General features: G+C 33.7%; 1 protein-coding gene across 32 annotated transcripts in view; it reads left to right on the top strand.

Annotated features, from left to right (window-relative positions):
* Positions 1–25,696, top strand: part of LOC117325482 (trichohyalin-like) — a 62,893-nt gene that overhangs the window by 17,630 nt on the left and 19,567 nt on the right. For 19 of the 32 annotated variants that reach the window (XM_033881712.1, XM_033881711.1, XM_033881708.1 and 16 more), the window contains 7 exons: positions 6,105–7,259; positions 7,772–7,870; positions 18,694–18,819; positions 19,855–20,382; positions 22,378–22,506; positions 24,717–24,818; positions 25,095–25,259. In XM_033881712.1, coding sequence (XP_033737603.1) covers positions 6,105–7,259; positions 7,772–7,870; positions 18,694–18,819; positions 19,855–20,382; positions 22,378–22,506; positions 24,717–24,818; positions 25,095–25,259 — 2,304 coding nt within the window. Of the gene's footprint in view, positions 1–37; positions 200–6,104; positions 7,260–7,771; positions 7,871–14,402; positions 14,538–15,637; positions 15,818–18,693; positions 18,820–19,854; positions 20,383–22,377; positions 22,507–24,716; positions 24,819–25,094; positions 25,260–25,696 lie in introns of all 32 variants that reach the window. The other 13 variants (XM_033881731.1, XM_033881736.1, XM_033881730.1 and 10 more) reach the window with 7 other exon arrangements.

Below are 25,696 nucleotides of genomic sequence, written 5' to 3'. Positions count from 1 at the left end.
TTTTTGAGAAATCTTGTTTTTAATTGGTCGTATAAAGAAGGAAAAACAGGCGATGCAGAAAAGACAGGAGGAAAAAATGAAAAAACAAGCTCATGAACAGCAAGTCCAAACACAAAAACACCAACAAGAGCTCTATAATTATGACGAAGTTCAGAAACAACTTAAGGAAGAACGACGCAAGGACTATGATGAATTTGTGGTATGATTTGCTTCCTTTTTGTAGATTAGCTAGATACCAATGTATTTGTCTGAATAGTATTGGTGATTTAGTCAAAAAAGGAAAAGTAGAAAAAGTATTTTGACAATCTTATTATCATGTAACGTGTTATCTCGTTCACATACAAATGATGCTTCAAGATAACCACACTTGCTGGGTTTTTAAGATGCTGATATTGAAAATATTTGCGATAAATTTGATGTTGATGCAATGATTCTAAGGAGTTAAAATGCAAAGACATGTTAAAAATGTATTTGTGGTTTTGCGCATTCAATATTGGTTTTTTTCTGGTCTCATTCATTGGAGTTCCTGAGGTACAGTTGATCTGTTGTCTGCTCAGTTGCTATTTCTCATATGTGATATTCCTGGTTGACTCCTTGTGTTGGATATTGTCCATTTTTAAGGACATTTTAGATACTGTTAGGATACCTGGATGCCATGTAGGAAGTTTTCTTTTGATGTTTTGTTGCCAACCCATTTAAGTCTGGTAATACTTCGCAGCCTGTAGATAATGATACCTGTGACATGTTCACACAGAAGGATAATGAGTGTCCTGTCCTCTTTATTTGCCTCTTTTTAGATATAAAACATATCCTTTAATATTTCGCAATAATTACCCACTCAGGCAAATGTTTCCTTTCATATTTCATCGCACTTGTCTTTTTGTGAAACAGGTTTTACTTGAAACATTCCCTTACCTATCATCGTGTTTCCCCTCTAATTTATCGTACATATATTATTAAATTTGTCACTCATTCTGGAGGTGTCCTTTCAATTTAGAAGTGGGTCGATGATTGAGATAGTTATGGTATTAGGTGTGATGATTGTAGATGACAATCATCCTTAGTCCCTTTCCTCTATGGTGGTAGCTAATGTGTACAACCCACTTATTGATTGTTTTCCTAGCTTCATTACAAATCTCTCGGGTGCTTTGACCTCTTGGTCAAAAGGCACCCTAATTTAGCAGTGTAATCTGAGATGGACACTAGAGCCGATAACTCCTGGTAATTAATCTCAATTACCCCAATAATTAATATACCGTTGGATACAATAATTCCCAACATTGTCAATAAAACCTGAGCTTGTGCCAGTCGAAGGAAAACTTCGTTTTGAATATAGTAATAGATGAATATTCAGAGATGATTACTTGACCACAGAAAATACTCTGGTTAGTTTGATGCCCAGTTAAGTTGGTAACTGTCCCTACTCATTAGATATATCTATCTATACATTACTTTTTTCCAGTCAGCTAATATACTTTGTCATCTACAAATAAATGTCATGCTTGGATATAAAATTGTCACATTCTGAAATCTTGTATGTTGCCTCATTACATACAGAGTTATGGCTCTTTATTCATTTTCATATAAAAAAAAATTGTGCAAAGAATTGTGGGACTATAGATTTTGCAATAGTTAATGCTCTTGACTACAAGGATATGCCTCCACATTACCTCAGAATTGTGATATGAATAAGAACACCATATAAGGATGTGCTATAGCTATGCATAATCTATACCTTATTCCAGCCTATGGGTGGTATACCCCGACGAGGGAAGTATGACCCAGCATTAGCAAGTCAGACATTGGCGGAACAGAAATATAGAGAATACCTACGGGTAATTGTGCACTGTTATGTTTGTGAAGGTTTGCAATAGCTTTTATATAGCCGCAATCACTTACTGAATTCATGTTAGGGCACAAAAACCGTATAAATTGATAAATTATTCATGGAAGAATGAAAGAATTCTGTGAGATGTTCTATATGCAAGGGAGATAACTAGAAATGTTGAGCTCTCTGTGTTTTTGTGTTTGGTGGTGAAGGGAACAAATCAAGCGGTAAATGGATACTGATAAAGAAACATGCAGTATAAGGGCTGTTTTATTCTAAACAAACTAATGTAATTCCGAGTCCTTATGGTACATTATTTTATATTGTACTTCATTGAAAAAAAATGTCAAATTCTGATAATGGCAATCATGTTGACTGATTTATGTGTCACTATCAGTATATTATCAAGTATATGTGTTTGCCTAGCTCAAGTTAGAATTGTTTGTTTGTATTAAACAACATAACAACATTAAATATCTTAATATCATTAAAGTAGATAGAACAGACATGCAGGGTTGGAGTGCATGATTTGGCATGTAACGGGATGGGCTGCCTTGATGTAGTTTGTAGGAGATGTGGATTTTTTAGTTAGAATACTAATTCTGTGTATTTTTGTAAAATGTTGATTGGAATTATGGGGTATTTTGTGAATATATCTTGGTGAAATGTTGATTGGAATTATGTGGTATTTTGTGGATGTCAATTTGGTGATAAGTATTGTATGTCATTAATTCATCATTCTCACTGCTTTAAGTTCTTAATTAAGAAATAAGATTTTTTTATCGTAGAAATATAAGAAATTATGTACAGCTTATGTATGTTAACAATTATCATAGATTTTTGTATGTTATATTTTGAATACTTCATTCCATTTAAAAACTATATTCTTTATATACATATTTTTCATTTTTCAACGCATACAAATTTCATTAGTTAATTTTATTAATGACAAATCATTTGATATAGCATTAAAATATCAGGTCATTTGTTCTAGCTGTAAACAGTAATAAAACCAGTTATTATTTTGGCCCTGTTGGCTTTTCTCCCTGGCTGATTAAAAAGTGTTATCGGATGTCATGTGACCATCTGTGTACAGATCTTAAAAAAGTACCATACAATATATTTATTTCATGACATAAAATATTTTTTCAGACATTTTAAATTTTTCTTTTCATAAAGTCTTCCTTATCAAACTGAAGCTCACATTACTTCACCCCAAATAATAAGAATCTAAACATATGTGTATATTTGGAAAAATTATTATTCATTTGTTAAAACAGGAATGGCCTTGATAATTCAGTCATTACAGTGGTAAACGTTTACTTGCATACCTATACACGTTTGCCTGAATAAAGTTTTTGGTACAATAGTTCAAGTCACAATACTATTTACATGTCTTGTCCCGATAGAGCCACACAAGCAAGCCCCGTACTCCGTCTTTTCATTTCTTAAATCTTTCATTGACTCTAAGTTCAAACCACCTCTTCATTTTCAATCATATTCTAAATATTTTTTCATTCAATGAAATTTCTGTATTAAAAAACACGACATCATTGAGCTGATATTCTATACACATGACTCAGGAAAATCACAATAAAGTCAGTTGCTATGTAGAGTAGGTCGTGTTTGGACATTCTGTGTATGTCTTATAGTAAAGCTCAGACAAAACAATATCAAGCTATTTTACCAGTTGAAGAATAACTGTAAAATCTAGAGTTTTGAGGTCAACTTCTGATTACAATTTTAAGAATCAGCTGAGCGAAGAAGAAAGTGATTCTAGTGATGAATTGGATATAAATGATCATTCCAATCGTCGCAAAAGTCGACATTTGAAAGACAGTGAGGAGGAAGACCAGCAGCATTCTCCATTACCCTGGGATAGTAATCTTTTCGAGGGAAAGCACACTGACGAATTCCTGGTAGGACAAATTGTGTTAAACATGCATGGTATTCATGTAGAGGCATGATACATCAGTTCCACCATCCTCTTTTACCGTAATATCACCTTAGATGAGAAAGTGTAATTATCTAAATATAAAAAAAAAATTGATAAAAAGAAGTATATGGTTCCAAAAATGCTGAATTTCATTTTCTATTTTTAAGCACATAAAAGTGTCAAAATTAATCTGGTTAGGTGTTGGTATACAAACATAAATACCTATCTTTGATATCATCAAGTATGGACACTTTGAATTTCAAAAAAGTTATCAATTTCTATTTGGCACACCAAAAAACTATAGGCACGGGGTGGAATTCCGAGACGAAGGAAACAAAAATACACTCGGAAGTCTGGCAGGGCCAAGGAAAGGAAATATGAATATATGGCTTTTCTTCAATCGGTAACCATGACACATTTATTTCATGTCATGTGCTCTATAATATTAGATCGTGTAGATTTTAGTTCTAGTCTGTGATGAGTACACTAATATATATGTGATGCTGTCTTGGAAAGCTGTGTGGCTGTATGTAGAACAGAATTAATACATTTGTTTGTAGTTCCTGATTTAAAATGTTTTCTGTGACTTGTTTTTGTTTTAATATGAATTAAATGGTGGTTGGGAGGCCTTTTGAATGTGGAGCCATTTGGGTGGGGATGTTAGGGATCTGTGAGTATCTTAAGTAGCTGAAAGGCCATTTAGACAGTTAGTTTCTTAAATTTTGCATTAAGCTGAAAACATTGGTCGGTTATAGTTTAAAACTGATTAATTCAACATGGACCAGTGTACATGTCATTACCTAATTTTCTTTATAGTTTTATCATGACCTATGGTGACTGAGAATTACATGTAATTTACCTGTAGAAACAGATATACATTACATGTTTACAAATATAACCTGTTTACAACAGTTTTACTTCTATGGCAACCATCGATGCACAATGACTTCTGTTACTTCTATATAAATGACTTGTCTATTGATTGATTTGTATCATCTTGTACATTTTACGATGACGGCCATGCCATGTACACCCCTTTCTAATCCCTGTGTAACACTGTACATTTTACGATGACGGCCATGCCATGTACACCCCTTTCTAATCCCTGTGTAACACTCATCAGCTCCATGCACTATTCAGTTTCTGTTACCTGTGGTACTTCCCGTTTATTTGCATGTTGCCATGGTGACTTATGAATCGGGTTACAAAACACCACTGAGGCATTTCGTTTCTGTGATTGCTTTGAGACTTTTATGTTTGTTTAGTTGTGGGGTATATTTTCAGGAAGAAATACTTTGTATGTAATCCTCAACGGCTGTAATTGCAGCACCTGTATTAGTTCAAGTTTAACCGATATTTTATCGCTGGCACACCAAGTTAATGTATATCCGTCACTGTGATCTCGAGGGAAAGCTTGCTTTATTATTGTGAGATTATTATTCTCTGGTTCATTGCATGTGTATACAGGAATCAATCGGTGATTTATGCACTGTTAATCTTACAATAACTGGGTACATATCTTTGTTTTCATTCTGCCATCTCAGTTCCAATCGACTTACTGGTTGATTTGCTTTCCTACATTCTATTTCCTGTACACAAACATTACTACATACCATATGTTGTCCTACTTTCATTTTTTTTATTGATTAGATCTTTCTCATGTTCCCTTTGAACTTTATTGATTTTATTTGGCACTCCGGCAATTTTTTTATTCCATGTAATTTTCATTTAAAAGCACGAACGTATTTGTAATAATATACTTTGATATTTTTCATTGTTTTTGAATGATATGCAAGTTGTGTGGTATCTCCCTGTATCTGCCAACAAGACATCAGGCAGAAATTGTAATGAATTAAATTACATACATTTGTATGTTATCATGAGAAGACCAGATTCACCAATCATATTTTATATTAATTGTTTTTATTGATTAAGCATATCAAGTTTTAGAATACTTGGTACAAATAGACCGAACTATCAATATTTTCACAGTATTCATTTCCTGGCATGTTGTTTGCTATGCATTGTAACTGGTAACTAACAGTCCATGTCATCTTCACATTTATAGGCATTATGGGATACCTGTAATACCTGTAAAAAAACACGGTTCAATGCCATCCTGTCAATTAATACAACAACCAACACAAGAATTACTGAATTTTCAAAGCTATTTTTAATGAAAATTTTTTTTTTTTTCAACTGTGCTGAGGTCTATTCTAAGTAGCAGAAATGTTCTGCAGTATTTAGAAAACCTGTCATTGTATTTTTTTTATAAACTGCAGGAATTGATCTGGAAATTGTGATAATTATTTGATGTCATCTCTTTCCTATTAATTAAAGAAACTACTGGAAGTACAAAAACAGATAGAATCACAAATGAAAGAATTGAAAAATCAATCTGGAGAGGAAAGTGAAAATGCAGAGGATATGCAAGACGGAAAGAATAAAGGAATACATACACAAGCCAACAGACTAAAAAAACTATCAAAACGGAAGAACGAACCACAGAGGAAGCTACTGGTTCATCAGCGAGGGTTACAAAATCCACCATGGGCAGAACATTTTGAAGTAGAAGACATCAAAACAACAGAAAAAATAGGACATGGAGATGATAAGAGTGGAGATTTATCTGAAGAAAAAAACCTTGAAGAACAACCTTGGTATCAAAATCACCAGAAAAACATTCTCCCAATAGAAAAGGAGGCCATTAAAAACCGTCATCTTCATGAGAAGTATGAACCTAGTCAGTTTAGTCAATCTGATCGAGGTTATTCGAAGTTCAACAATAAGAATGACCTTCAAGCTTCGCCCGGCACGAACAGACATCACTGTAACCAAACAGATGAATTGAAAATGAATGGATACCAGGCAGAAAGAAAAACGAACAAATATGACAATGGTCATTATGAAAAACATTCTTATCCAACACTGAATCATCATCAGAATGGTTCATTTTCTGTTCAGGAAGGGCGTCCTAATGGAAATCCAGAGAGTAAAGATCAGCAATCAAATACTAGAGAAAGTGAGAGTCATTTGTGGAACAATAATAGAAGAATGGAATATGACAAAAGCCATCCCCGGAATAAACGACATAGCCAGGATCTATCGTCGCAGGATTTAGATAAACATACCAGACATCAAGTCCAACATAGAGAAGAACATCCCAGACAACAAGGTGAGAGTAGACATGGTGAAGGTCATATGGACAATGGTCAAATGGCCCAAGGTCAACATGAAGATTTGCGGAAGAAATATATTGATCAGAAACGAGAAAGTCAAATACAGTCACAGGATAAAAAAATATATGAAAATCGGTCTGGCAGAGGTCAATGGGACAAAGACCAATGGGACAAAAGTCAATGGGATAAAGGTCAATGGGGTGAAGGTCAACTAGATAATGGTCAGCTAGAAATGGGTCAGAATAAGGAATATCACCTGGAGAATCTGAAAGAAGAAGAAACCACAGAGGAAGGAAAGACCTTTGATGATTTTATGGTAGGCATTGCACCAAAACCCCTTTAAAGAAGAGTTATTATGGAATTGTTTCAAATACATGTAGAATGACATTATTTTCCCTGTAACCACTTATTTCACTTATTTTTGATAGTACAACTTTGTTTGTATGATGGAAATGTATTTGGAAATAATGTAAAGTTTCATTTTTTATCTGTAATGCTAATTGGAGTTCACATATTGGTTATTAATGTTTTCTATAAACAAAATCAATATTTTTTCATTGTATATAAAAAATGTATGCAGTACAATAAAACTGTGGTAATATATGTAAACAAAAACAACCAGTCTGGTGTAGAAGTAGCTTTATGTTATTTTCTTGTTGAGAACAATTGTAAACAACAGTACAAGTAATGGTAATAAAAGCATATTTTCTTATCTGTCCAAAAAAAACACCAAAGCTTATTGACCAATAATGTTAAACAGCCCAATTAAGTTAATGGTGATTACAGACGAAACCATTCTGATGTTAGCATTTTCAATCTGTGATACAGCCGTTTGGTGGAATGTTGAGGAGAAGAAAAGTTGACCCAGTAATTCTAAAAGCAGAATTCTTGAAGGAAACACAGAAGAATCTCATTGAACGGACTATGGTAACTTATGAACACAGCATGTGGTCACAGTGACCTATATTTTGTTGTCTGTAATTGCACAGTAGTAATACAGTATGCATTGTTGTCACTACTCTTACAGTTTTTAAACATTTTATGATATTGATGTACTGTATTTTTGATTACATGTTTTAACTCAAAAAGATGTAATTTTTAGTAAGGTATTTTAATTTTGGATTAAGTTTATTGAAGGTGTATTTTTTATTGTGAACATGTTGTATTTTGTTTTTGGTTTTATTTCTCAATGTGCTGGCATGGATGCATGTACATCAGATTTATTTTGCAGGTTCCATGATCTCTTAGTTGACAGTTATTTTTAATTCAGATGTATATATGCATGCTATTTTTAGGTAAAAGCTCAGATATATTCATCAAAGAATCACAATAGTATTTGTTTAAAAAAAAAAAATCTTTAAAACCTGAGTTTGTATAGTTAGGTTCAACCCGTTGTTAGTTTGCAGTAATTTGTATTTTGACAATAACTTACAGGTAATTATGTATACAACAGTGATTCTTTATACACAATCTATGGTCAAAAATTGACAAGTAATACACTAAACAAGCTTATAATTGTTCATCGAGTGTATTTAGGGTAATTAAATATTGACTAATGTAGCTCACTGTTACAGGTATATTGACATTCAACCTGTGTCTGTTTAAGATAAGAACACAATTCTTTGTCTTAAATGACACTTGAAATTGACATGAATAGAAAATAAATGCATTTCTGTCACAGAGTGTGGTAATGACAACTGCATGTCATTAGTGATGAATAGGTTAATACACATCTGTTATACTGGAGAAATGTTCAGGTATTTTGGGAAACTATGACAGGTGCAATTTGTATTAGAACAGCCAAGTTCAGGGCTTAAATGTTGTATGTAAAAATAATCAAACACTTGATTGCTACCATAGCAATACATTGTATACCATGTGTATTGGAGGATTCGTGTCGGTAAAGGTATTTCGAACTATTCATATTCACTAAACTCCTGACAAAGATTAATGATCTGAAATGAGATCCTGTACAGATCTATGGTCTGAAATGAGATCCTGTATACAGAGCTTTGGTCTGAAATGAGATCCTGTATACAGAGCTTTAGTCTGAAATGAGATCCTGTATACAGATCTATGGTCTGAAATGAGATTCTGTACACAGATCTATGGTCTGAAATGAGATCATATATACAGAGCTTTGATCTGAGATGAGATCCTGTATACAGAGCTTTAGTCTGAAATGAGATCTTGTATACAGATCTATGGTCTGAAATGAGATTCTGTACACAGATCTATGGTCTGAAATGAGATCATATATACAGAGCTTTGATCTGAAATGAGATCCTGTATATAGATCTTTGGACTGAAATGAGATCCTGTATACAGATTTATGGTCTGAAATGAGATCCTGTATACAGAGCTTTGGTCTGAAATGAGATCCTGTATACAGATCTATGGTCTGAAATGAGATCCTGTATACAGAGCTTTGGTCTGAAATGAGATCCTGTATACAGATCTATGGTCTAAAATGGGATCCTGTATACAGATCTATGGTCTAAAATGGGATCCTGTATACAGACTTATGGTCTGAAATGAGATCCTGTATACAGAACTTTGGTCTGAAATGTGATCCTGTATACAGAAATATGGCCTGAAATGAGATCCTTTATACAGAGCTCTGGTCTTAAATGAGGTCCTGTATACAGATCTATATTCTGAACTGAGATCCTGTATACAGAGCTTTGATCTGAAATGAGATCCTGTATACAGAACTATGGTTTGAAATGAGATCCTGTATACAGATCTATGGTCTGAAATGAGATCCTGTATACAGAGCTCTGGTCTGAACTGAGATCCTGTATACAGATCTATGGTCTGAAATGAGATCTTTTATACAGAGCTTTGGTCTGAAATGAGATCCTGTATACAGATCTATGGTCTGAAATGAGATCCTGTATACAGATCTTTGGTCTGAAATGAGATCCTGTATACAGAGCTTTGGTCTGAAATGAGATCCTGTATACAGAGCTTTGATCTGAAATGAGATACTGTATACAGAGCTTTGGTCTGAAATGAGATCCTGTATACAGATCTATGGTCTGAAATGAGATCTTTTATACAGAGCTTTGATCTGAAATGAGATCCTGTATACAGAGCTTTGGTCTGAAATGAGATCCTGTATACAGAGCTTTGGTCTGAAATGAGATCCTGTATACAGATCTATGGTCTAAAATGGGATCCTGTATACAGATCTATGGTCTAAAATGGGATCCTGTATACAGACTTATGGTCTGAAATGAGATCCTGTATACAGAACTTTGGTCTGAAATGTGATCCTGTATACAGAAATATGGCCTGAAATGAGATCCTTTATACAGAGCTCTGGTCTTAAATGAGGTCCTGTATACAGATCTATATTCTGAACTGAGATCCTGTATACAGAGCTTTGATCTGAAATGAGATCCTGTATACAGAACTATGGTTTGAAATGAGATCCTGTATACAGATCTATGGTCTGAAATGAGATCCTGTATACAGATCTATGGTCTGAAATGAGATCCTGTATACAGATCTTTGGTCTGAAATGAGATCCTGTATACAGATCTATGGTCTGAAATGAGATCTTTTATACAGAGCTTTGGTCTGAAATGAGATCCTGTATACAGAGCTTTGATCTGAAATGAGATCCTGTATACAGAGCTTTGGTCTGAAATGAGATCCTGTATACAGATCTATGGTCTGAAATGAGATCTTTTATACAGAGCTTTGGTCTGAAATGAGATCCTGTATACAGAGCTTTGGTCTGAAATGAGATCCTGTATACAGAGCTTTGGTCTGAACTGAGGTCCTGTATACAGAGCTTTGATCTGAAATGAGATCCTGTATACAGAGCTTTGATCTGAAATGAGATACTGTATACAGAGTTTGGTCTGAACTGAGATCCTGTGTACAGAGCTTTGGTCTGAAATGAGATCCTGTATACAGAGCTTTGGTCTGAAATAAGATCCTGTATACAGATCTATGGTCTGAAATGAGATCCTGTATACAGAGCTTTGGTCTGAACTGAGATCCTGTGTACAGAGCTTTGATCTGAAATGAGATCCTTTATACAGAGCTTTGATCTGAAATGAGATCCTGTATACAGATCTATGGTCTGAAATGACATCCTGTATACAGAATTATAGTTTGAAATGAGATCTTTTATACAGAGCTTTGGTCTGAAATGAGATCCTGTATATAGATCTTTGGACTGAAATGAGATCCTGTATACAGATTTATGGTCTGAGATGAGATCCTGTATACAAAGCTTTGGTCTTTGGTCAACACTTGTCACTCTGTTCAGGGTATTACCAAATTTTATCTAGGTACCTTGCAGGATTGTTAAGTTTCACACTGAAATCAGGTTGTATGTCCTAATAACTATATTACAATACATTATGGCCCTTTGTTCATCACCTTGAGTCCTATATCATATTCATATACTCCATCACAATGGCCAACTTTTGTATTTTAATGTCTGTTGGGAGTGCAGAGTGTAGCAGGCTAAAATTAGATCTCATTACATAGTTTTGAACTTATTATGTGCTGTCTATCTCTAAATTGTCCTGGATCAAATCTCACTAATCTTGAATGCTCTCTTGTTACAAATCTGACAAATTTGTAGATTGTCATACACTGCACTCGGTCCCATGATCTTTTACAGTGGTATTGAAGTGTTTGTTGGGGTAGAGTGGAGGGTTTGTGTAAAAGGTCAAACTGTCTACCACTTATTGTGAAGCCTTAAAAAAACATATATAATAGACAAGTTGATATGTGTTTTATGAGTATATGTGTTAGAACATGGTCTACCTATAATACTAGTGTCTTGACCTGAGGGCTTTAAGGGTGGGATGATAGGAGTAGGTGAACGTCCAAAAGAAATACCTACCATAGAGTAATGTTTTATGATTGAATGTCTAAAGTATAGATTTACCTATACGTGAGTATACCCTAGATAACAGGCTCATTTATAAACTCCTCATTGAGAGTCACTGAGCCTCCCATTAAGTCAAAGATCCATAATCTATATAGAACTTTAAATTGGTATATTATTGATGGCCATACAAAAGCCTTGACTAGTTTGTTTCTTACTCCTTGGTATGTTATAGGAAAAGTTTATAAAACACCCTAATATAATTGATGGAGTCTTGCGTCAGTCCTAAGAAACAGTACTATGAGATGTCAGTATCAGTAGATAGGAGTAATAGTTCAGTAATACAAAGTTTGGTGGTATGATTGGTAAATCAAATAACTACTACTATCAATAGTTGCCATGGTGACAACTAGCAAGGTTCTGATTGGCTCTAAGTTCCCATTATTTTGACTTAATAGTATTACTGCCATTGCGACATCACAAAATGAAATTAGGTTCAGACTCAGAAAAATTATAAGTAGGTTTTATGATGTATCAGCACAGACAAATGTGAGATATGCTACCCATCTCTCACGGAATTTGAAATACGTTACACATCACTCACATTTTATGAGATCTGTTGCCATCACTCACAGAAAGAAAGATGTGTTACCCATCTCTCACAGAATGAGAGATTTGTTACCCATCTCTCACAGAATGAGATATGTTACCCATCTCTCACAGAATGAGAGATATGTTACCAATCTCTCACAGAATATGAGATATGTTACCCATCTCTCACAGAATGAGATATTTGTTACCCATCTCTCACATAATATGAGATATGTTACCCATCTCTCATAGAATGAGAGATTTGTTACCCATCTCTCACATAATATGAGATATGTTACCCATCTCTCATAGAATGAGAGATTTGTTACCCATCTCTCACATAATGAGAGATATGGTACCCATCTCTCACAGAAGGAGAGATATGTTACCCATCTCTCACAGAATGAGAGATTTGTTACCCATCTCTCACATAATGAGAGATATGGTACCCATCTCTCACAGAAGGAGAGATATGTTACCCATCTCTCACAGAATGAGAGATTTGTTACCCATCTCTCACAGAATAAGAGATATGCTACCCATCTCTCACAGAATCAGAGATTTGTTACCCATCTCTCACAGAATTAGAGATTTGTTACCCATCTCTCACAGAATGAGAGATAATTGTTACTAATCTCTCACATTATATGAGATACGTTACCTATCTCTCACATTATATAAAATATGTTACCCATCTCTCACATTATATGAGATACGTTACCCATCTCTCACAGAAAATAAAATATGTTACCCATCTCTCACAGAATAAGAGATATGTTACTAATCTCTCACATTATATGAGATACGTTACCCATCTCTCACAGAATGAGATATTTGTTACCCATCTCTCACATAATATGAGATATGTTACCCATCTCTCATAGAATGAGAGATTTGTTACCCATCTCTCACATAATATGAGATATGTTACCCATCTCTCATAGAATGAGAGATTTGTTACCCATCTCTCACATAATGAGAGATATGGTACCCATCTCTCACAGAAGGAGAGATATGTTACCCATCTCTCACAGAATGAGAGATTTGTTACCCATCTCTCACATAATGAGAGATATGGTACCCATCTCTCACAGAAGGAGAGATATGTTACCCATCTCTCACAGAATGAGAGATTTGTTACCCATCTCTCACAGAATAAGAGATATGCTACCCATCTCTCACAGAATCAGAGATTTGTTACCCATCTCTCACAGAATTAGAGATTTGTTACCCATCTCTCACAGAATGAGAGATAATTGTTACTAATCTCTCACATTATATGAGATACGTTACCTATCTCTCACATTATATAAAATATGTTACCCATCTCTCACATTATATGAGATACGTTACCCATCTCTCACAGAAAATAAAATATGTTACCCATCTCTCACAGAATAAGAGATATGTTACTAATCTCTCACATTATATGAGATACGTTACCCATCTCTCACAGAAAATAAAATATGTTACCCATCTCTCACAGAATGAGAGATATGTTACCCTTCAATCACAAAATGTCAGATGTTTTACCCATCATTTATGAATTATGTAAGATACATTGATATAGTTTGTGGTATTTGATGTAATTGAACATAAATTCTATTTGAAGGTAAACTAAAGTCTTCTTTTATAAAAATGTTCTCTGCTGTAGATCCATCATTAAGACCCTTAATGGTGGTATTTTTTGTATAAACTACAACTTATATGGTACAATTCTGTGTTTTCATGTTGGTATAAAGTATGGCGTGGTTGAGGAAGTTGATACAGAATACCTTTATGTTGTTTTACTCCTGGTTATCTCTGACTGAATGCTGTCTCTGGCCTAGTTGTCTGTTTTTTGAATGGAGAATCATTGCATCTTCAGAAACTGTAGTGAAGAATTATATTAAACTTACATTGCAAATAGCCTTCCTTTGAATAAATTTGCTCTTACAGACTGTTAAAGATATGGAAATTAATTGTGTATGAAAGAATGTGAAGTATGAATTAATATTGTACAATCTACAACAGAAAATGAAAGAAGAACAGTCAAAATATAAACAACCCCCGACTCCCCCTGGTGGCTTGAACGTTGGCCAGTACGAATTGTATCGTAAACGTCTCAAGGAAGACTTGGTGAATGAATATCAAGCTTCATTAAAACAGGTAAAAACTGCCTTTGTTTATTTCTTATAATAGACGTTTCTTTTACCCCTTTCTTTCTCTCATAGTTTTAGTCATTCCTTTCTCATCCATTCCCGTATTTAAAAACATAATAACATTGGAGCTTCCTTATAACTTTCACTATTTTTTGTTCACCGTTTCTGTTTCTCTGGTATTTCCACATCTTCACAAGGAATTTCAACATTGGTTGACTCACAAGTTTCTAAAGGTCACATAATTATATAAGGTAAAGGTCAAGGATTCTTAAGTGCAAGGTCAGTTCTATTTTGGGATTTGCATGTTGGTGTTTGGTGCGTTATGATGGGAAATCTTCCTACATGAATTTCTAAATAATTTCAAATCATTTCTTTTTTGACAAGATGTATACTCAACATGTATCTGTTTAAATAAAAGATGTCCGACTCTTGATAAATAACAAAAAAATATTTATATGATAATCGTTATGGAGTTTTCCCCATATATCCAGTTATATGATATCAGGTTTCTTCCCAGACTTTCTCAGTTTCCAGTTTACCTGGCGGCTTCCTCGCCTGTTGTCAGTTTAGTGTATTGTGATTGGCTGTTAAATGACCTACTTGTAGTTCATTAGATCTGAACATATTGAATTCAAAATCAATTTAACTTATTATCAAATTATTTCAAAACGAAAAAATTACTTGTACCAATTATTCTAAAATTTATTACTGTATATAAACTTAGTGGTGTAAAGTGTCAGGGTGTGATTAGCTCAAATTGTATCTGTCGCACTTACTTACATATACATGATACATAAGTATGTATAATCACTGGTGTCAAATAATTCCTTTAAATATGCCTATGCTATCAGAAGGGTGCATTTTCATTGACATAAAATTTCTGTTTTCCTTTTGTTTCACAATGGTTTAAGATATTGTTTCTGGGATGTATGTGTTTTGTTGTGTTTGAAACAATGAAGCAAGTTGATGTGGAATTCCTAGAGAGTGCTAGCCGCTGATCTTACAAAATTTCTTTGAACCTTTACTTTTTATTACCTCATAAGAACATATGGTATGTTTTTCAATATGGTATATTATATTATGCTGTGTTTTTCTTCTCTGAATCAGCAACAAATAGAAAAAGTGCAGTTACAATTAGCTAAAGCGAGGCAAGAATACTCCAGCTTGCCCGTGAGGCGGGCAGTTTCACCACTTCCTGTTAAACAAGTTGAGCTTTTTGATCCTGAAAAGACAAGACAACAGCTACGAGATGATCTTCATAAAGAATACAATGAGTTTCTACATGAGGTATTCATTGACCAGCGTACCAGTTTATAGACTGTTCCCTTGGAAATCTCAATGATGTAGTGCTGTCTTGTATCTACAAAGCTTTTTCTTTGACAACTTCTATAGAGAAGTTTTGACTTAACTTCATTATATCTTTTCTTTCTTGTTCTACTGACTTCACTTGGATTTTCAAAGTAGCCGTATAAAGCCTTATAATATCCTTATCTTGGACTAGCAGTTATTCTCCGTCTATGTCTAGGAGTTGAAGCCGTCTTGCTAGAACTTAGTAGTTAGTAGTTATGTGCTACAAGTTTTATATTTTAGCATTTTTCACAATTATCCAGGTTATGTTATAAATCTACTAATGAAAACAACAACTGATCGAGTGCCATAATAGGCGCGAGCTGATTTTTTTTGGCAAGGGGTCTGGGGGCCAAAATTTCGGTAAATGAAAATGTTATAGCAAGTTTTGTAATCTTTCAGGGATAAGAGTTTCGATTCAACTTATTCTTATTATTGGATCAAGAACTTAAGATTAATGATTTGTTCCGCAAACACTGATTCTGTGTACTTGGTAAATTTAGAAAGTTAGAATAATTGTAGGACCATATAAATGTCATAGACAAAATTAGACATATCTATTTAGTAAGAGAGTAAATTATTGAGTAGCAGTGGTATGCTCCAGCCTCCAGCTACTAAGACTGAAGTCTAACTGTCCTTAGAATTGATGGGTCACTAAATATGTGGAATATCATGGTATTCAAAATATGACCTTTAACTTTTATCTCTTTTACATCAAAGTGACAAAACAAGTTTTATCAACTTAAACAAATCAGTCTTGTTGGCTGGGATGGTAGAGTGCGAGGAATATGTTACTAAAACAGGCGTACCTAGAGAATATCTGCATGGCCCAGTAGATTAACCATTTCACCTGTACAATACATTTTCATCTTCGATCATGTAATCAAATCCATTTCTAATATTCAAATAAGGCATTTAAGTTACGACCCTCTTAATATCTTGGTACAAGACATCAATTAAACAAAAGGAGAGTTGGCACTTTATCCTAGTTGTTCAATGTGGTTGAGAGATTCAGTTCTATACCACGATTAATCACACACATATATATATATATATATAATCACATGTAATTTGGATAGGAACAATGGAACACCTAGTATGATATTAGTTTGGATAGGAACAACGGAACACCTAGTATGATATTAGTTTGGTGCATTTGGTGTTATCATTATACAAAATATGATTAGTTAAGTAGTATCCTTTAATACGCTGAAGCTGGCCAATGGTCACATCAATCACACCGAGAAGATTGAAATATACTGAATTAAAAGGAAATAAAGTTGATTAAAATTAATTTTCTCTTCTGTTGTTTGTCTTAATTATTTTGATTGTATCAATATCAAGGTGAGTACAAATATACTTGCATGTGCACTTTTAATACATTGTGTTTGAATTAGATGGTTGAAATTAAAACTAATAATCTAACATTGTCTGTTTAATTTTGTCTACAATTCGTGATTTCTTGGTCTATTTCATTCAGTTGGATTCCCCAAGTTTTGAGAGTATGGACAGAAATATTCTACATGGTTTCTTGATAATATCTTCATTTTATTCTTTGCCGAAAAGAATTTTTTCTCTCACATTATACTGCTACCAATTGGGCACCCTGTGGGACACAATATTTGGTTTTAGAGCCCTGTCTAGTTGGACACTTCTAGGACACAATATTTGATTAAATTAGACATGCTATTGGCACACAGAGATTCTATCTTCGAGTTTTTATTAGAAATCAGTAATATCATTGAGTTGGACATTGACCTGATGAGACGGGCCTCATGCTACCAAACACTCCTTAAAGATCCCTTCCTGTTTTGTTTGACATTATTTTCACTTGTTTTACTGGTGATATACAGATTATCTGTTTGACAAATTATTTTTATTTGCTTATATTAGAAATGAGGAAATAATTATGAGAAACAATTTAATATTTCCTTCCCACTCTCAGAAGCTGAGGAACAAAACCAAATGAATTTGAATGTAGTATATATTAGATAGCTAACAAACATATTGTGATCTACTATTGTAGATAGGGTATGTAGTTTGGAACTTTTTCGTTGTGAAAACTTAGAAAAAATGGAGATTACTTAGTCCAAGCAATCTTGCAGTCCTGTTAGTTTGGACTTTCTGTTTTAAAATATGTCTTGTCTGGATTTTATATGTAATTTAATTTTTCAAAAAAACAATATTGATAAATATTACCAGAGTAGAAAAAAAAATTGAAGTGAATATTGTTTCATTCAAAGTTCCAGGCTAATCTAGTTCTTTGGTTAGAATTGCTTATATTGTCATTTTGTCTCAAAATTAGAAAAGTATGTAAACATATGAGCATGTATAGTATACTTGTAGTTAAGGCATTGCATGGATACTTGTAATTGCATGTGATATTACGATAAAGAAAATGTTCAATGTAAACAAATTTACTGTAACTGTTGCACTGATGTACATATGTGCAAGTTATAACATATTACAAAATGTACTAACAATTCGGAAAAAAGGCTGTATTACAAGAATGCGCTCTGTTTGAAATAATAAATATCTTGGTGAATAACTTTATTTTTATCTACTTTAATTTATACTCAAGTGCTATTATAATTTGATGATCATGTTTCAGTTTTCTTATACAAGTAATTATTCATATTTGTTTCAAGTGATTAAAATTATCTTGAAAATAACAATTTTTGTTGGAAGATTTTTATATCCTTTTTACAAAAAATGAGCATGGAAAAATTTTCTAGAAATAATATACATGTACATAATTTAATGTGTAATTTCACTTTTAGGTTATTCTTGAATTTTGACCTTTGTTTCGTTGACAGAAGGAACAAAATCCTTCTCCTCGGAGAGCACCCACACCTCCCAATGGTCTAGATATCATTACCCAGGACGAGAGGACAAGGATGGCTCGAGAGAAACAGAGACTTTATGGACAGGAGCTACAGAGGGTAAGAGAGAAAACTAGGGAGAAATAGCAATCAGTAACCATCTTCTGTAAACTTCAGCCCCATGTTGTTTTTGAATGCAAATTACTTTGAGCAGTTAGAATCTTTTACTAGATAATAGTGGGTTTTTTGTTTATTTGTTGTTCCTTTCAAAGATGCTTGAAATACTCTAAAAGGGCCTTGCTAAAACTATATTCATTTAAAAAAAAAAGTTTTTAATTCATTTTCGTGAATAGTTTTAGCTTTGGGTTTTAAAATGTTTTTTCAACAGATAAGAAAGAATGTTTAGCTTTGGGTTTCTAAATGTTTTTTCAAAAGATAAGAAAGAATATTTAAAAAAAAAAAATAGTGAAATCAACCTTGAATTAATGTGTATTAAAAACAGATGTGCTTTATGTAAGTTTGCTGTCCACCTGTCCTTGTGATTCTTTTCTCTGTTGATGGGGCACATAGCACTCTTCTACGGAATTAACAATGACAACAGTTTTTCTCTATTTCTTTCTGTATTAACAGATATCTGATTCAGTTTCAGTTTTTAATTTGCCTCTATCTTCTGAAAAGATGGAAAAATAGATACTGGTATGCTTCCAGATGTTTGGCATGATTGTTTACCAGATATTTTGATTTCAAAAATGAGAATTAAGGTTATTTCATAATTCAAAATGATCTTAGTAACTCAGAACTTTTTTTGTACTGGAAAACTTTTGATATCATCAACAAAAAAGGCATTTGAAAGTGTAATACATGTAAAATATTTCTGTAACGTGTCAGTGATTTATTACTCCTTCTACACTTACCCAGTATACTCATATCACCTTGGACAAGCAGATCTTCTTTCCTCTGTCTTGTGTTCAAGATTAAGACTCTGACTAGTCAGGATCATAACAATGTTTTAGAACATTAGTCTTGGTTACTGGAATGTTTTCTCTGCTACAAGTTGGCTTAAGTTTTCTTACGATTTGTTTATTTGGTTTCATATTTTGTTGAAGTGATTTTCATTTGTAGCTTTCAGTATGATTTTATTTCAATCAATTGCAGCAAACACAAGAACAAATGCTCCAGAAAATCCAGAATAATATTTCAGTCATTGATAGGAGAGGCCAACAGCCAACTGGTCCAAATCAATACAATCACATCCCTCCACAGCAGCATATGCCTCCACCCCAACAACTTGCTTCACCTCCTCCCCGTAATGTTGCACCGCCACACCCTCCCCCACAGAGCTCGTCTCCTCCACCACCACAACACTCACAGCAGCCGCAATCTCAAATGAAAACCCCCCAGTTACCTCCCAATCAGATGCAGAACTCCCACAGGGAACATCACCAAGGCACACCTGCTGGATATCAGTCCCCACCCCCCAGGCACAGGAGTCACCCCACCCCCCAGAGAGTGGAACAGGGGTACTATCCAGAGTTTAACGGGAAACAACACAGTCCAGTAGAGTCGAGAGATGGCCACCGTCCTCCACCCCACCCAAGGAGATATGCCACACCCGATAGGCCGGACTGGGCCCGAGGACCACCCAGACAGAACGGAACTCCCACAGGCAGATCTTCCCACAGGGTAATTAATATATGTGTATATTCCGAATACATGTATTGCACCATGAGGACGCATGCTTGTCTGGTTTGGAAAGTATAAAGATCAAAGTGATGACCGTCCGAAATTTCAGAAGTTAGAAAAATCACAATTCTTTAAACTATTTATTTATTTTCTGTAACTTCACTGTGTTGTTCACATTTTTTTCACTTTCCTCAAAAGAACAGTAAAACATGTTTATACCTATAACAAAAATGTTATTTTTTATATATATCCATTATGATCTTTTCAAATATGTTTTTAAAGTGCAATATAGTAGCCTATGATTCATGTTTTAAGCATGTTTTACTGTAAGAAAATCTCATGAGCAATTCTTTGTTTTCTTTTTTCTTTCTTTTTCTAAACATCTATGAGAAGGAGTCCCAGTAGTTTCCTATGAATTTATTTTTATTAAATTTTGATCTTTGAGAGTGAAAAGTATCTATTGCTTTTTGATTCTAACTGATTTTTTTAGATGTGTTTTGCAAGTTTTATATTATTCTTTTTTGCAAGTATACATGTATTTATAAAAGATATAGCTGGACTTAACTGTTGCCCTCATTTACCTTAGTATCAACTGGTTTTGGATATCATTTACTACTCTAGAATGTCCTTCAATGGGAGTTAAGGTTAGGACAGATCACCTGAATTTAGTTAACAGGACTTAAAGGCAGGGTGTCATTTTTTTGGTGGGGCGGGGCAGGGTTGGGTGGGGAAGGGTGTCAGTTTTTGGTGGGGCGGGGCAGGGTTGGGTGGGGAATGTATTCGACCTAATTAGTAATTCCTGGATGAGAACATTGAGTTTGTTTAACCATCCTGATGGATGTTTAATGTCATGTGAAAGGTTGTGAATAATTATGGGATGGTTGTGTGTTTAGATTTTAGAATATAATTTCTGAGTTGTATAAGATAACATGGTGGTGGCTGCTATTTTTAGATTTTCTAATTTGTGATAATATTACAATATAGAGATGAACTCAAGCTTATTGTAAAAATAACATTCGAGCTTAGAAGTTAGCTTTATTTGATAAAAAAAATGAAATTAGAATGACATTGAAAACTTTGACTGTTACACATTTTTAGAATTAGAATATTTGGAATGGAAATCAAGGCAAGGCACTGACAAAGATTGAATTATTTTCAAAGGTTATAAGGTCAAAGTTGAATGAAAGTTCCTGGGAAGCTTGGCAACACATAAGTCAATATTTATGTATTCTTTGTAGGTGAAATACTGAGTAGATATCTGATCAGTGAAGCTTGATTGAAAAAAATTACCATAATCATAGATTCTAAGATCAATTTTATTGGAGTAAAGTTTTAGTTGATTTGTGCATGCTCTATGCTGTTTTCTTATCTATTTATTCTTTGTTTGTTGTTGATGTTTTTTTTTTCTTTTCTTTTTTTTTTCAATAAAATTGTAGGATTGCTAATCAGGTCGAATCATAATAAAGATACTTGTCATTTCATCAAAAACCATTTTTCAGATGTTATGCTGAAGCTTTAAATCACCATCATATGCTTTAACTCGGCTAGTACATATCATATACAAAATATAAAGGATGACACCAAAGAGGACCAAATAGGCCATTGTACTGATATATTTCTCTAATTTCAAATAGAATTTTCATAAATATGTTAATCAAAAGGCAAGATGGTAGAATTTTCAGTATTTCCTTATAAAAACAAACTATTTATTAAAACTTTGTGTAATTTTTGTAGGCAGATCAAGCATTGGCAGAATAGATATTTTTGTTTTCTTTTTTGAATATGAATATAATACATACTTAAAAAGAAAAGCAGCATTACAAAGAGCTTTCTCAGACATGTACTTCCTTATCTATTGTAATTGAAATGTCACATCTGGAAAGATGTGTGAAGATATCAATTTTTCATGCAGCGTTAAATCCTTGTTTTAAAATCTTTTTAAATATTTTACTAAAAATCACTGACATGATACCTACCGATTCTGTACATGGTTAGCGTGACGATCGACAGACTCCTAGTTACTGGAATGGCGGAATCCCTGTCAAGTCTCCAGCGACCACTCCCAGTACTCGCACGCCCAGCACACAACACTCTAATAGGACTCTGACCCCTAAAGATACCCAGGTACCCTTTCACTGGCTGGTCTCGATCATGTCGTAGTTTGATGTTGGGGACTTGTTGGTGCCTAACATTAGCTTGGTTTGATGTTGGCTTCATTTGTTTTTGACTTTTGCGTAAGCCTTGGGTGCTGTGTACCCATTGCTATTTTTATATGTAGTAAGCTTGTATTTAATTTTATAACTAGGAATAAAATACGTTTTCAGAGGTGTAAACATTTCATTGCCTTGAGTGATAAAAGATCTTAGTTTCATTATATCTATACCTATTACCTTATAAACTTATGCCATTGGTGATAAAATTATTTTGATAAAAAGAAAAACCCAAAAAACAGGAAAACAATTAATCCATGCCTATTACTAAGCCCTACCATGTCTTTTGCATTTCAGTACAAATATTAGCATTTCATTTTCCTGTGATAGGCCCATCCCAAAATTGTGGACACATGTTTTGTTGATTACCAGGGCTTAAAACAGGATAAACACTTTTTTTTATTTTTCTAAACATGGTAATGAATAATGTAATTAATTCTTCTGGTGCCTAGGTTTTTTTTATTCTACTCTAAATATAATTATCATAATAGACTTCTACCAAGCATTTGTAAAAATAATTCTAGTCTATCCTCAATTTCATAACAAACATACACTGTATTAGTTCCGATCACCATTGCCTTCATGGTTAGATACATTGTAAAGCCAGTACATTAATGTTCTCAGGCAAATGAATCTTTACATGTCTGATCAGTGTTAACCTCTAGCTTGTCAAATATTAGTTTACATACTAGATGTCTTTCTACTAGATATATTTTCACTGATGTAGTAAATTTAGTTATTAATTTAAAATTCTCAACTTCTCTTTTGCTTTATTAATTTTATTTACATTTATTTATTTCAGCACTTGTAATCAGATTAATATGTTCACATAATTTATAACTGATTAGTGGTGAGATTAACCTTGTCACATAAATGATGTTATTTATATTTTATTTTTCGAAGTAGTTACACATGTTACCAATACTATATGTACGTAACCTAAAAATCCTGTCTAAACCATGTGTTCTGTGTTACAGGTTAAGGGTTGTTTTTTTTCTATCACTTCCTTCATAGTTATTGCAAAAGGTCAATTTTAAATATGATATTACAGAAAACAATTATAGGATAAGATAGGGTAGTATACTTAATGAGCTTTATTTTGTTGTTTACAATTGATTTCTTTATGTCAATTTGATATTTCATTTATTTTTGTAGAAATACTTGTTAAAGAATAAAATCCAGAAAACAAAAGGGCCTACCTTCGATTTACTGTCTAGTGCGCAAGTTACGCTGTTGGCTCAGAGCTGAAAATATAAATTGCCTGTTGATATAATGATTATTGAACCAGTTGAATACTTTTTCAGCTAGCTCTCATTCTTCACCCTTTGATGGAAATTGAGAAATGTAGCTATGGTGTTTCATTCTGTCACGTTTTGCTGTGGTGTTTAGTTTAGGCAGGTTTCAATATAGAACTGCCTGTTAGTCTGGCGGTTATCAATTTTTAATCAACTTACATTTGTACCACTAGAACGTGTACTGTAATATAATCAGAGATGCTATGGAATAATACAGATTTAGTGCATGGTTTTAGGCTTGTAGCACAAAACTCACCCTAGAATGAAGGCATACGTCCTTTAGAGATTTATGAAAGATTACCATTCTGCCTTTGTTAGCATTTTATATGACAATACTTGATAGTGTTACAGTTTCTTTATAAATATTGAATTTTCTTCATTTATTGTTTTATAGTTAAAAGGGACATTTTGAGAGTAGAATAAATTCCGACAATCTTTGTTGCTGTAGCAAAATGGGAAAAAAAAACATAACATTTTTGTATTGTGTACTTCCAATTGTTATTTTGGTCATTTATGTATTGTGTGAATGTCACCTACTATAAATACCTCTCCTGACCATTTGTGTATTGTGTGAATGTCACCTACTATAAATACCTCTCCTGACCATTTGTGTATTGTGTGAATGTCACCTACTATAAATACCTCTCCTGACCATTTGTGTATTGTGTGAATGTCACCTACTATAAATACCTCTCCTGACCATTTCAACCCGACAGTACAGTTTATAGTACTGAGGATGCAATGAAGTTATTATTGATTTATTTGTTCTTGAATTTCTATTCTTTAAAAAAAATCAATCTAACCTATGACCTTTTGTATTACTTTGTAGGAGAACATGCCAGACATACATCTAGAATCCTACCGCAAAAATCCCATCTCAGAATGGCGCCAAAAGGAAAGGAATAAAGAATACAATGCTTTCCTGAATGAGGTAAATCCTTCTGGTAATTTGATCCTCGCATTACTGGTGAGACAGGACACATCAGTATTCTATCTATTGAAGGTGAAGACTGGTCCTGAGAGTATCTGGGCATTGGAACTTTTAGAGAGATATAGCTGTCATACCGCCTGGTTTTTAGGGGAATCTCCCTCAATTTCTCTCCAAATTGTTACATTTGAAATTTGCATTCTTGTGATACATTCAACAATGCTTGGTACATTTACTGTGAAATATGTTCAGTTCGTTGTATAAATACTGTGTTTGTAGGAAGACAGGAAGGCTCAGAAGAAAAGAGAGAAGCTAGATAGTATGAGGAGGCAGCCAGCAGTCCAACCAAAGTTCGACCATTATTCCAACTCCGATAACCATGAACGTCATCGTCAAAACTTGGAAACAGAACGTCGTGAACAATACCAATCCTTCTTGTCACAGGTATTACTGCATGGTTGTCATAGCGATTGCATCACATCTTGTTTTAGATAATTTCAAACACAACACATCAAATCATTGAATCTACCATACGTAGCATGTCCAGTGACAGATGTAATGGAAATAAGGAAATGTAAGGGTATTGAAAACTGTAATAATTCCCATCTGTGATGTATTTGAAACTTGTGTTCTAGTTTGTTCCAGTAAAGGATGAATTATTGTAGCTTTCAATGATTCAATACACCTTCATTTGGTTTGAGATTATTGAAATAAAAACAAGTGATCGCTTTGTAAAGCTGTCATACCTATATCAAACAAAATAGCATCTTACATATCAGTCGATTTTCTATAACTGACAAAAACTAATATTTAGTTTTCTTATATTGAATTGTCTTTTTGTGATAAAGTTTATATGTGAAAAAAGCCCATCGCCATAATCC

Source organism: Pecten maximus, chromosome 4 (genome assembly GCF_902652985.1).
Source record: "Pecten maximus chromosome 4, xPecMax1.1, whole genome shotgun sequence".
NCBI lineage: Eukaryota > Metazoa > Mollusca > Bivalvia > Pectinida > Pectinidae > Pecten > Pecten maximus.
The sequence above is the reverse complement of the archived record's forward strand: the minus strand, read 5'-3'. Positions and strand labels throughout refer to the sequence as shown.